Source organism: Bubalus kerabau, chromosome 2, assembly GCF_029407905.1.
Source record: "Bubalus kerabau isolate K-KA32 ecotype Philippines breed swamp buffalo chromosome 2, PCC_UOA_SB_1v2, whole genome shotgun sequence".
Classification (NCBI taxonomy): domain Eukaryota; kingdom Metazoa; phylum Chordata; class Mammalia; order Artiodactyla; family Bovidae; genus Bubalus; species Bubalus kerabau.
Window position 1 is genome coordinate 53,367,946 of NC_073625.1, and position 14,233 is coordinate 53,382,178.

The 14,233-nt window shown below is 40.2% G+C and overlaps 1 protein-coding gene across 5 annotated transcripts in view; it reads right to left on the minus strand.

The window, feature by feature from the left end:
• Positions 1 to 14,233, minus strand: part of MAP3K7CL (MAP3K7 C-terminal like) — a 91,315-nt gene that overhangs the window by 17,255 nt on the left and 59,827 nt on the right. For 2 of the 5 annotated variants that reach the window (XM_055567728.1, XM_055567732.1), the window contains 2 exons: positions 12,711 to 12,772; positions 287 to 402 (listed from right to left, as the gene is read on the minus strand). In XM_055567728.1, coding sequence (XP_055423703.1) covers positions 287 to 402; positions 12,711 to 12,772 — 178 coding nt within the window. Of the gene's footprint in view, positions 1 to 286; positions 403 to 1,294; positions 1,516 to 1,679; positions 1,859 to 2,320; positions 2,468 to 12,710; positions 12,773 to 14,233 lie in introns of those variants that run through there. The other 3 variants (XM_055567731.1, XM_055567730.1, XM_055567729.1) reach the window with 3 other exon arrangements.

Here is a 14,233-nt window from a genome sequence, read left to right on the forward strand (position 1 = left end):
TCTTTGATTTCCTGAATTAAAGAATGCTCATTAAAAAGTTAAGTTTTGAGCAGGACACACTCCCCTGGTTCCTCTGGCCACTCTCTTTCATCTAGCACAGTTCCGCTTGTATCACTCCTAGAATCACAGATGAAAGCACAGAACCCTGAACCACAGAAAGTTCTCCTGCCCACCTGTCTCCTTCCCTCTCGCCCCACGCTCAGCCTGTCCTCCCCTACCGTCCACAGTCCATGAGCAGCAGTCAGCGGTCAGGGATGAGGGTACACGGGGGCGGCACACTGCTTACTTTCTTTCCTCCAGCAGGGCGATCTCCTTTTTCACCTCGCGGTATTCTTCTGCTATCTGGCAGTGCTGCTTGTACACCTGCATGGATTCCATGGAGTCATGACAAGGCGGCAGAGGCTTCACAAAAAAAAAAAAAAAAAAAAAAGAAATCAGTCCATTTCCTTGTAGCAGAATAAATTACCAGCCACCGTGATATCCTGATGATCTTTAGAGGGAGAGGTTTTGCAGGAGAATGGCGTTGTCGATCCACACTGGACAGGGATTGGCTGATTCTATTTGACTACAAATGGAGAAGTGGCCCCATAACTCCCCACCCAACCCCCCCACCCCCTGCCGCATGCGTTGTCCAGTGTTGTTCCAGGGCACCCTCAGGCCCAGGCCAGAGCCCTGAGACCCATGACAGGTCAGTTACCTGCCGTGCACTGAAAAATAAGTCCCCTATAATTCTAAGAATCTTAAACTCTGCTTTAGAGAATATTTCGGTTGTCTGTTTCAATCACCTCTTGATTTCTATTCCTGATGCCCAGAGGCATAAATGCAACTTGTAGAGAGGAGGAGCCCTCCAAGAAAGGAATCCAATAAACTTACTTACAAAAAAAAAAAAATAAATATATAGAGTCACAGAAATAGAAAAGAAACCTATGGTTACCAGGGGAGAATAGGGGGAGGAATAAATTGTGAGATTGGGATGAACATACATACATCACTATACATAAAATAGATAACTAATAAGTGCTTACTGTATAGCACAGGAAACACTATTCAGTAGTCTGTAAGGACTTCTGTGAGAAAAGAACCTTAAAAAAAATAAGATGCGTGTGTATAACTGATTCACTTTGTTGTACACTTGAAACTAACACAACATTGTACATCAGCTATACTCCAAGAGGAAAAAAAAAAAGAGAAAGAAAGGAAGCCAAACTGAAGAAATGATGCTGGCCTGGAAATAATGCTTGCAACAATTAACAAACCATGTGAAGGACCAAATCCCAAATAAAACGATGCTTACAACATGTGCAGGGAAAGAGAACAAGGATTCCTGTCTGTGCTTTTCTCCCATCCTTGAGGGGTACAACAGCCAGCACACAAGTTTTTCTAACCACAACATGCTGACTTCTTTCTAGAATTTATTTTTAAAGAATTGGCTTTCCCTCAGTTCGCAATTCTAATTAGCAGCATGTTATTAAACACATTACTTTGAGAAAAACTAGTTAATATTCTTTTAAAGAGGTTTGTAATCACCCTTTTCAATTATTTAATAGAAAAATGTTGCATAATATCTGAGAAAGTGTTAGTCGCTCAGTTGTGTCTGACTCTTGCAACCCCAAGGACTCGAGCCCGCCAGGCTCCTCTGTCCTTGAGATTCTCCAGGCAAGAATACTGGAGTGAGTTACCATTCCCTTCTCCAGGGATCTTCCCAACCCAGGGATTGAACCCAGGTCTCCTGCATTCTTTACCATCTGAGCTACCAGGGAAGCCCAGTATCTGAGAAAGATGACTTAATTGTTATACAGGCTCTTCTGTCTAATCTTCTCTTCACAGTATTCTTAAATATGTACTCTATGTGTCTGACTAGGTTACAATCTCACTAATTTTATATTAGTAAATGAGAAATAATGAATTCCTTACTACTTGTGCCTCTCATTATATTCTTCAAGGAAACTGATTTCTTTGGGTGTCATATTTAGCAGTCTCACCCAAGATGCCAAAAAAAATTCTAGGAAGTTCTACAAAATTCTATAAAATCTGACTGATAAATAAGATAACCCTTCCTATTTGTCATGTAGCCTTCTGAGTAGACATCTTCTAAAGGAAATAAAATTCAAAGTAGATGTGGATGAAATTAACCTTTATGTGGAACATCTGTTGTATTCTAATCTATGGAAATTCATCCAATAATTCTATTATGTAGTATCTTTCCTCACTGCCCTATGGACACATTCACAGCATAAACTCAGCCTGTTGGAACAATTATGCTTTTTTATAGTGAAATAAATTGCAAAGTAGCGCCCAGGAGTATTACAGTACAACTCACCCCAGGAGATAAAGCCATCGCCAAAGGCATTGAGAACTCCTGGCTCCTCTAGTCCTAGAAATCACCACCCCCTCCTCAATTTTCACCTGTTACACTGGCAAATGACCAGGTGTAAGAGTTAAGAGTAATGAAAGCAATTTACTCTGGGTACCCTTGCCAAGCTGCTATTAAATCACCTGTGCCCTGTTAAAGGATTTGCCTACTGGAAAGCCCTAAGACTCAACGCATCCTATTTCCTGCCCTTATGAACACTCATAAACTATATTCAGCTCAGCCCATAAGCTGCCACATGGAGCTACCTGCACGATGAATTCAGCATAGCCACCTATGTGACAGCCAGAAAATTGTAGGACTCCATGCTTGCATGCCAAAGAGGATACAGATGAGAGAAGTCATGGAAAGGGAGAAATGCCCTTTGCTGCTATGGTTTAAAAGGAACACTGAAAATTACAAATAATAATTTTCTTAAGAGGCAAGAGGCCTGTTTTCCCCCTTGGCTTGCCAACATGAAATGCTTTTTATTAAAGGGGCAAGGTTTTCATGACTTCTTTTTTTATTGGCATTGTTTTTCTAAAAGCTTTTTTTAAACTAATTTATTTAACTTTGTGGCTGCAATGCCTGGCATGTGGAATCTTAGTTCCCTGACCAGGGATCGAAAGTGTGCCCCCTGCATTGGAAGCGAGGAGTCTTAACCATTGGGCCACCAGAAAAGTCCTTAGATTCATTTTTAAATTGTTCAAATATATGTGTCTTCTTGGTTTATCATGACTTTAAGGAAAAAAACCCAGCGGAGTCAGAACTAGGTAATCCATTGTATATTCTAAATGATTTTCTTTTATGTGAACCATTTAAAAAGTCTTTATTGAGTTTGCTGCAAGATTGCTTCTGTTTTATGTTTTGGTTTTTTGGCCACGAGGCATATGGGATCTAGTTCCCTGACCAGGGATTGAATTTGCACCCCCTCGCACTGGAAGGCGAAGTATTAACCACCGGACCACCAGGGAAGTCCCTGTTGGCAGTTTTTAACTGTGGGAAATTTGAAGATGTTTTTATGTCCTGGTAGCATGATCAATCATGCTAAAGGGACATGAGGAAAGGGAGCATTTCAAGATATATTCAATATCCTCACATGCTCTCAGCAGGCTGACCATGCTATATATCACAATATTTTCAAGTCTGCCCACAATTAAGACGTTTTTCTTAACTTTTTAAAAAGCCAAAAATACTTAGTGTTCAGGGTTTTTAGGGAGTAAAATGATGCCAGGGTTCACGTCAATCTCCTGCCCCTAAGAGCTCTGTCTTCACCCAGCCTGACTTGTAACTCAGCACCAATACACATTCTTCCAATTTGCATAAAAGCACTGAAGAGCAAAATAGATTTTTTTTTAAGCAAGGTGAGAAGTGATATTGCACAACCACCACAATATTATAAAATTATCTTTTTAAGTTGCCAGGGGCTGGTGCGTGTAAATGAGGAATTATTGGTTAATGAGAATAGAGTTTCAGTTTTGCAAGATGCAAATGTTCTGATGATTGGTTACACAACAATACAAATATACTTAACACTACTGAACTGTACCCTTAAAACTGATTAAGATGATAATATTTATGTTATGTGTTTTTACCACAATTTTTTTAAAAGTTAATGGAAAAAAAAAAAAGTGTCATTAGATCCTTCTGCTGCCCCCAACCCATCTTCCAAGCATCGCTTGCAGGATTCCCCATCTGAGACTCACTTTGTTCACACCCTATCTTTCTCTCCTTCCCAAATTTCTCCCCAGGGAATTAACATTTCCCACCCCTTTATAACTTGAAACTGTGTACCACTAACCCAAATGTTGCTGGACAAACCGAAGTGCCCTCTGGTCAGCAGGACCCACTGTCTCTGGAATGGCATTTAACATCATTGCTCATTTACCCCATTTCAGGAAACTAATCCAAGAGTTTTCTAAGCACATATTGTTCTCATCCCAACAGGAATTTACCTGATACTAAACAGAACTACAGAGTAATGGGGTGTGTGGCCCAGCATGACATAGCCCACTCTCACTGTTTCATGGCATAATGTGGGTGTGTGTGTGCGCATCATACCAATACGGCCTTCGCCAAACGTGAGTCTCTCTTCCCTTCTGATAAGCCCTCAAAATAGGAGACAATATTTACCCAACAGAGTTCACTGAATCAAGTGTTCGCCTGAGGAAATAGGTTCCTAAAATTCAAGCACAGGAATCAGGTTTCCAATTTTAAAATGGAGCTACTAGCAGGCTTACGTCAGGTGACAGTTAAAACACTGGCACTCATGAATCAATCAGTCACACATTGGTTTAAGATACTATTTAGCAGGTGCTCACATTAAAAGAAATAAAAACCTAAAACATAATGTAAACGAATGCCTGTAGTAACCAGATGAAAAACAGCTATTAATTTCTTGGAATAATAATTAACACATTTTTAAAAAATTTTAAGTGTAGTTGATTTATAATTTTGTGTTAGTTTCAGATGTATACAGCAAAGTGATTTGGTTATATAAGTGTACATATACATATATATACATTCTTTTTCAGATTCTTTTCCATTATAGGTTATTACAATATATTGAATACGTTTCTCTGTGCTATACAGTAAATTCTCATGTATCTATAACACTTTTATTTTTTATTTCAATTCTCTTTGGTTTTGACTATTCTCCGTCAAGAGATTTTCATACTTATATTCCCATGCTAGGAATGGACAGGCAATAAGTAAACTCCATGTTGACAGTGAATTTCTTTTTGCTTCATGAAGAGCAATTTTCCTTGTTACTTTCTCCGCAGTTACCCTAAATTCTCCCTTGGTTTGGATGCATGTATTGCACATTCTTATTTAAAGAACAAAATATGGAATTTCAAAGAAACAGAAGCCAAAGATACCCTATTTGAGTTAGGGACTTTCGGAAGGTCACGTACACACTGCTATATTCAAAATGGATAACCAACAAGGACTTATTGTATAGCACAGGGAACTCTGCTCAATGTTATGTGCCGGCCTGGATTAGAGGGGAGTTTGGGGGAGAATGGATACATGTATATGTACGGCTGAGTCCCTTCATTGTCCACCTGAAACTATCACAACACTGTCAACCAGTTATACCCCAATATAAAATAAAAGATTTAAGTTTGAAAAAAAAAACCCCAAATATACCATCATTTGCAAAGAAGAAAAAATTTAAAAAAGAAAAGAAAATGAAAACATAAAAGTATTCTTCGGGCACTAGAGCACAAACTCTGCAAAACTGCAGAAACAACTTTTCCGATACACTCAATATGTGGTCTCTGGTCTGCTCACAACACAGCCAGTTCTAAGAAGGCTAAATTAAGACCTTCCCTTGACAGTGTCTCAAGCGAACGTTGAAACACACTTTCCCAAGACACAGATTGGGGTTTGGATGAAGTCAGAGCCCAGGAGAAAGCAGTTCCTCCTCACCCCCATCCCCTCCCTCATCCTGCCGCTGCCTAAGGATCGAGTTTGCAAGGGCTTTAAATTACACGGCAGCGTGAGTGAACCACTACGATCTCTGGTATCCACCCCAATCATCAGGACCAATTTAACAAGATGAAGTAAGAGAGAAACCACAGGCTCCTGTTCCAAGAATGCTGGCTTGAGCCACACCATCCTATCCATCGTTTTATAGCTAGCTCCTCCCGAAATGGACTCTGTCCTCTGGAAAGAGCCCCGTGGGAACGGACCAAGCCAAGCATCTCTCCGCAAGGGGCAAAGCCAGCTTAAGCATTTCCGTTTTCTACTTGGCTTCTTCAAATACTACTGGCTCCATCCACTTAAAAAACGTAAGAATTTAATTTTCCTCTCCCAGCTTCCCATACAGAAGATATATTTAGAGAAATAAATATTCTACAGTTGCTGAGCAGACTTCTTATTTATTCCCTGATTCTCGGTGTTATCTTTATTTTGGGGGTAGCACAGGAGGTGTCTGGTTTAAATCTTGTCTCATTTCAATGCCCCCAAATGAGCAAGTGTAATTTGTTATAACTAAGTGGAAAACCACAGTCAGGACTAACTGCCATATTTGAAAACTCTTTTATCTCGGAATTGTAAATATTTTTTTTAGCATTTTAAAAATTGACATTTCCATAGTATCTACATCATGGTCAAAGTCATCACTAAGTAATAATTATAGCATATTTTATACATTATATAATACATTATATCATTATATATTACATATATACAATATTTTAAACACATAAAATTTTATATATTGTTATACATATATAATTTTACATTACACATAAAATTTTATATAACATTATATTATATAATATTGGAATGAAGGATATTTAGGTCAATTCTATCAACATAAGCAGTATTAGAGGGACAGATAAGTCGAGTATCCCAAATGTTTCTGAGAATGCATAGCCTAAAAACTGGGCTGCTCAAAAAATAATAATAATAAAGGTATCATTGTAAAGCTCCAAGTAATCTATATATGTTTTCTGTGTAGTCACAGCAGCCAAAAAAAAAAAGCTGTAATATACTTTTTAATACGTGTGTGAGAGAGAAAATGGCAGAACTTTTTTTAGTGCTTTATCTGGATGTTCAAGAGCACTGTAGTAGAATCCTGGAATGCTCATCCTTCATTTTATACCATCTTTGTTTCCCAGACAGCAAGTGATACACTGATGCAAGACCTAAAAGAAGTTTCAGGAGAGACTGCTAGGATAACAAGACACTATAGTACACAACCAAAGCTAAGAAATTGGTTATTTGTGGAGGTGACATCAGTTTCTGGACTTACCAAACTCTGTCTGAGAAAAAAGCAAGTTCAATGTGTACTGCAGAGACACCTGTTACTGTCTTCTCAGATTAGATGGGAGGACTTTAGAAGGGATTGAAGCTATTGCTCAATTTGATTTAAAAAAAAAAAAGTCTTTGTTTTCCAAATATCTTAAAGAAGAGGGCATTTCTATTCCTAACTTAAAAATCCAAAGAGATGCTTCTCTCATTTCATTTTACACATATGAAGATACTGGTACTTCAATAGTTCATTCAATAAACAATTTCACTAAAGCAGGAAATTAACATTAATTGAGCAATTATTTTGCCAAGTACTGTGCTATATCTATTCATCATCTCATTTAATTTGCACAATGATATGAGATATTTTCTCTACTTTGCAGGTCAAAAAAGTGAGGTTTGGGACTTCCCTGGAAGTCGAGTGTTTAACACCTCGGGGCTTCCAATGCAAGGGACGTGGGTTTGATCCCTGGTTAGGGAACTAAGATCCCACATGTTCCATGGCATGGCCAAAAAAAAAAAAGAGAGAAAGAAACTGAAAAAAAAAATGGGAGGTTTACAGAAAGGAAATAACATGTTCCAAATTACAAAACTAGTAGATGGGGAGCTATGGTCCAAATTCAGGTCAGCCTGATGCCACTGTGCATACCCCGGTGGTTGTCACTCCCCTTAACAAGTTTATTACAATCTAGTTGTTGGCATGTCCTCCACCTGATTATAAAAGCATAATCTTCCCAGGGTGAAAAAGATCACAAAGCTTAGCTTTGGATCTTCCAAAGGTCAAACTACAATCTCCAAAATATAACAACGTGGTTAAATTTTACTAATAAGACAAATTTGGTTCTGACCAGACCCTGGGACTGTAAAAGATTGTGCCATCCTTCAGAAAAGAGAGGGAGGTCAGTCACAGCCTCTTCTTACAAAAGGAAACAGAAGCCTAAAGAAATGTCATGTTTTTCATTCATTCTTACAAGTGGACATAGAGTTGAACCTCCTTTCTTTTGACAGTATGGTCTAAACTAGCTCTGCCCAAACACTGCCCCTAATGGACATGAAGAATTTAGAAACCAAGTTCCAGGAAAGGAATCCACATAAAATAGAATCAACCTACCATCTGCCACTGGGCTGAGGCCTATATAGAGTTGCTCATTTTAACACCTACCTTACCCTCAAGGTCTCTTGCCCAACATTTCGCATTAATAGAGACATCAAGAGAAATGTTTGTCACTGCTATTCTTGCCCAAGGCTTTTTTTGGCTTCTGTGAAAATAGAAGCACCATGAATTACATGCTCAAACATGTCCAGATTCTTGGCAAAGCAACTGAAAAATCTTGGGGGTCAAATTGGTGGTAGAGTAACTACCAAATACTTGATAGCTACATTTTATAAACTATGAAAGAGTGTGTAATGGACATCTGAAAGTCAGAACAGATTTTACAAGTCTGTTCTACAACCACAGTATAGCAACCTCACACAGCAAACATTCTCCACCTATCCATGTAATTTAAGCAGCCCATAGGTTCTGCCACAGTTGAAAAGAAAAAAATATTACCTAGATCCAGAATCAGAGATCTAGTCAGAAATAGCAAATTTATGTAGACCAAAATTTGACTCACATGTTTCATCCTTAAAGCAGAGACATAATAGTTTATACAAGTGTTGCAAGGATCAAATGAGATCATTTGTGGTGAAACATCCCTTGTCCAAGTAACACTCTATATGTATGCTGCTGCTGCTGCTGCTGCTAAGTCGCCTCAGTTGTGTCTGACTCTGTGCGACCCCATAGACGGCAGCCCACCAGGCTCCCCCGTCCCTGGGATTCTCCAGGCAAGAACACTGGAGTGGGTTGCCATTTCCTTCTCCAATGCATGAAAATGAAAAGTGAAAGGGAAGTCTGTGATTTAAATGTGAGGGTATGCAGAGAGCAGGGCTAGCAATCATCACCTAGCATCAATTACTTTTCATATTTATAAGGCTCTAGAGAGTCCCTTGGACTGCAAGGAGATCCAACCAGTCCATTCTGAAGGAGATCAGCCCTGGGATTTCTTTGGAGGGAATGATGCTGAAGCTGAAACTCCAGTACTTTGGCCACCTCATGCGAAGAGTTGACTCATTGGAAATGACTCTGATGCTAGGAGGGATTGGGGGCAGGAGGAGAAGGGGACGACGGAGGATGAGATGGCTGGATGGCATCACTGACTCCATGGATGTGAGTCTTAGTGAACTCCAGGAGTTGGTGATGGACAGGGAGGCCTGGCGTGCTGCGATTCATGGGGTCGCAAAGAGTCGGACACGACTGAGCGACTGAACTGAACTGAACTGAGGGCTTCCCTGGTGGCTCAGATAGTAAAGAATCTGCCTGCAGTACAGAGGCCTGGGTTAGATCGCTGGGTTGGGAAGATTTCCTGAAGAAGGGAATTGCTACCCACTCCAGTATTCTTGCCTGGAGAATTCCACGGTCGGAGGAGCCCAGCAGTTTACAGTCCATAGGGTCATAAAGAGTCAGAAACTTTCACTTACACTTTTTCAGAAACAAGTAAGAATCAGTTCATCCTCAAGCAAACAGTTACAACCACAAAGCATTCATATACCTCTGTAACCTAACTTGTATTCTTCTGTAGAGGATTATGATGGTCGGTAAAATTCCAAGAGCCATTATTATGTGATGAAAGCACAAGGAACTGACTGTAAAGACAGCTTGCTCCACAGAATCGATGGTTCCTTTCATACATAAAGCATTTTTATTGCTTTCAATATAGAGACTTTCTGCTGCAGAGTGGCTTAAATTTATATGCTTATGCTAAGCATGGAAATAAGAATCTGCTTTTAGATATAGCTTTGTGTTATCTTTCCCCTCTCAATGCTTACCTTCTTATATTTTAGTCACTCATACCCTAGAGTGTATAATAAAGGTAACAGACAACAGTCTTAGACAGCGGCAACCCTAACCAAATGGCTTGACTAATGGTAAATGTTTATAACAAACTCAATCAGATCCTTCACCCCAAAAACAAGCCCTTACTTAAATGCTTTTAGTTGTACTGCTGGGAACGTTCTCTCTAGTCATGAAGTGGTAAAACAATACTATAGGGACTTCCCTGATGGTGCAGTGGTTAATTAAGACTTTGCCTTCCAATTCAGGGCCTGTGGGTTTGACCCCTGGTCAGGGAGCTAAGATCTTGTGTGCCTCGTGGCCAAAGAAACAAAATATAAAACAGAAGCAATATTGTAATAAATCCAGTAAAGACTTTAAAATGTTCCACTTCAAAAACTCTTTAAAAAAAATGAAAAAGCAATGCCATATTTTAGGGTGGGAAAGTTGAGGGTGTGAAAGCTGAGGGGTTGGAAAGTTGGGGGTATCATAACCCCTGAAGCAGAAGATAGCCTCTCAACTGACTAATTCATTAAAGCTCAATGAAGATGAAATAGTCTCACTGGATTAAATAATTAAATAGACTTAATTTCTAGTATATGTCAAATGGGATTAAAGCTATAAAATTCAAATGGATCTTGCAATACTTTAACAGAAGACTTATCTGGATAACTTCCAGGGGTGCTATGAATCCTGTGAAGAATGATCCACGAGTCAGAGAAGACCATTAATGTTCCCAAAGGAAAAAAAAATTGTCAATACAAAAAAGTAGAATTCATGATCCACACTATTGATGGGGGAATAAGAATCTGAACCCACATTCACTCTTTTATTTTCAAAACGTGTTAACTCCTTAATTTCAGCTGACTCCTATGATAATAAAATAGCTTTGAGGTAACAGTAAAATAAAGGAGAAAAGCTGTGACTGGGGGAAAAAATAGAGTTATTATTTTGCAATCCCAACTACACCACGAGTAGCACATACACAGGCCTCTGGAAGGACAGAACCTAAGCAAAGGAGGCTGTATGTTATGTGAACGTGCCAGACTGGAAAGCAGAGGAACGGCTGAGTTGTCCTCCACGATGAGAAGAGAGGCTGGGGGGTGGGGTTATATCTCAGGAATCAGGAGAGCTGGGTGGAAGACCCCACATGAGGATGGGAGAAGAAGGAGGCACTGTAGGTAATAGCTGCAGAAGACATTTTAGAGGAGAATGGAGCTGTCTTTTGACAGCTGTGTGGTCATAACCTCCCACCTCCTGGACCACCTTCAGTAATCTCTACATTATTGATATGGCTCTGTTGGCAGCCTTGCTATTGGAGGGCTGGGATGATGCCCAGGACTGTGCAGAGATGAGGTAAGGGCTCCTCCAGGAGGTCTCATCATGCCTGATGTTGACCCATGTTGGGTCAGCACCACGTCTAGTCAACATATACCCATGTTGGGTACATTTTCAGGGGACCACCCCAGCAGTGGGGCACCACTCTTCAGACCCAACCTGGGTGCTTCCAGATTACAAAAAAAGGACCCTATCTCGGGTTGCACAGGACTCATTCTTGGTTCTTTCCACCTCTGTCAAGGGCTGTTCTGGTCTGGGGGTCCCAAATTCAAATGGCATTAGGATACCAGGCACATCCACAAATGGGAAAACTACCAAGTATAAGTCAAGGAGAAACATCAGATGGGAACTAACTGGAGGTGGGAGATCCCCTGCCCCCATCAAAGATTTTCAGAATTGGTATTCAGAGGAAAAAAAGTGGTGACTAAACAAATATCTGTAATGGGATTCTAGACCCCTACTAGACTGGTCTAAATGTGACTGCAAAGTGAAGTACTCAAGAGAACATCTGACCCAAGGCCAGTATCCAGTGTTTTCAGCATAACCTCTTCCTAAAGTCATCTTTCTGAAATCATATATCATCTGAAGAAAATTAATGTGTCATAAATTAGCTCCTTCCAAATAATTCTGGTGTATTAAAAGAGGATATCTTTGATAGAGCATCCATAAATTATGCATACAAAATATCAGGTTGGCCAAAAAGTTCATTAGGGTTTTCCATAAGTACATAAAGTATTCAGAAGATTTAGCTTAAAATAATTACATTCTATTTTTAAGAATTCTCAGAGAACTTGGGAGGAGATAAGGGTGGAGTTGAGAAATGAAAATTATTCTGAATCTTGCCACACATGCCAAGTCTCCCTTGTAGTTTATCACTAAATCACCAACCCACCATGGGCCAAAACTGCAATGGCCCAGAAACATCCACAGGTAACGAGAGCAGGGACCAGACCACCCCCACGCTCCAAAATGCCTTCAAAGGAGGAGCTTGCTATAACAACTTAGAGGGCTGGGAAAGGGTGGGAGGTGGGAGGGAGGTTCACGAGGGAGGGGACATATGTACATCTATAGCTAACTGATGCTGATATATGGCAGAAATGAAACCAACGTTGTAAAGCAATTATCCTTCAGTTAAAATAAATAAATTTTTTTTAAATGTAAGAACTTGTTTATACCCTGAGTTCTTAATATGCTTGTGCTATAGCCAGATAAACAGACAGGGACATTACCTGAGAGTTCATGACCATGGAGTCCTAGAAATACAGACCTCGATGATGTGAAATCTCCACTCTGTCTACAAATCAGTCTCCCAATTAGATGACTTTTCCATTCACTGTATTCTATGAAACTAAGGAGGAAAAGTGAAAGACTCTATAGAAAAATGCTTACCTGTAGTTGCTGCTCTAATTCTGGAAAGACCAGAGGAATGTCATCTTCAGGTGGTGTATCATCTAAAACATGAAAATAAAAATCCTTCACTATGGAGCCCTTTCTCTAGGGAGAGTTGTCCTGCTGTTACGATCTTTGGCCCTGTAAACATCAGTTAGGGACAGAAAGAATGCAGAAGGCAGTTTTGCTCATTTTGGGAACACTGTGCTCTCTCTGTCCCAAAATTTTGCAAGCAGAATCCTCAAATGCTCAGTCTGGTAGTTCCCCAATGAAGCACTGCTTGTCTTTCAATACCCTGACGTTAGCCAAAACCAAAACATATGATATGCAGGAAAGTACTTTATTTAATAAGGTGATAATGAGGTGGCCAATAGAACAGAAGAACGTGTGAGTGAAAAAGAGAAGTGTTACTTCTGCCCTGAAAGACTCCAAGGGCGGCCAGCTTTGATGGGTTTGCCCTCTGCCCTTACCACAACCCACTGCCCTGATGCAGGAAAGTCCACAACTCTCCACTGACTACCCTCCACTGGCTGGCGGCAATAGGCAGGTGTTGGGACTTCCCCAGTGGCCCCGTGCTGAGAATCCACCTTCCAATGCAGGGGATGTGGGTTCAATCCCTGGTCAAGACATTAAGACCCCACATGCCAAAGGGGCCAACTAAGCCCATGACACAACAAGAAAGCCCATGCAGTGCAACTAGAGAAAGCCCAAGCGCCACGAGGAAGACTCAGTACAGCCAAAAACATTTAAAGAGGCAGGTGCTGCTGGATCAAAAGGCGGTTCACAGAAGCATCAGAGGAAACCTGATAAGCTTACCCAAATCTCTTCAAGAATCTGCTGCTGCTATCCTTGCAATAAGGCTAATCTCCTTAGACAAAGAGACTATGGGAATTGTACCAGGCAATCACTGGGCAGGAGGAAAGGTTTTCTACAGCAGAATTTCTGAAAGAATTCATGCCAGTTGGATTCACATGGTAAGAAAAGCTGTGCATAGAGCCAGAAGAAAGTGCTTCTCAAGAATAATATGACCTTGAAGCAGAGCGTTTTGACCCTTACTAGAAAGTTTAAAAGAGTTACGGGATCTAGAGTAGTGAGTAGCTATTGGTGTCCATTCTATTATTCTGTACAGATAAAGACAGAACTATAGGGGACTTCCCTGGCAGTCCAGTGGTTAAGACTCCGAACTTCCAACGCAGGGGGTACAGGTTCAATCCCTGGTTGGAGAGCTAAGATCCCATGAGTCTTGAGGTGTGGACAAAAATAATTAATACATAAAATATAAACAAACAAAAAAATGAGAAAATTCTGAACAGAAAAAATATTTTTTTAAAAAAAGACAGAAGTGTAGTGGTTCCAGTTGAGGCTTAACTAAGTATTTTAGCATTAATAAAGACTGTCTTAAAGGTTTTCTATAACAAAGAACATACTTCTGACCTTTAGCCATGGTTCAAAAGGACACCTCTCTTGTCAGCAGAACCTCTGTATTTCTGGCCCTGTGGGTCCACTCACCATTCATTCCCAGT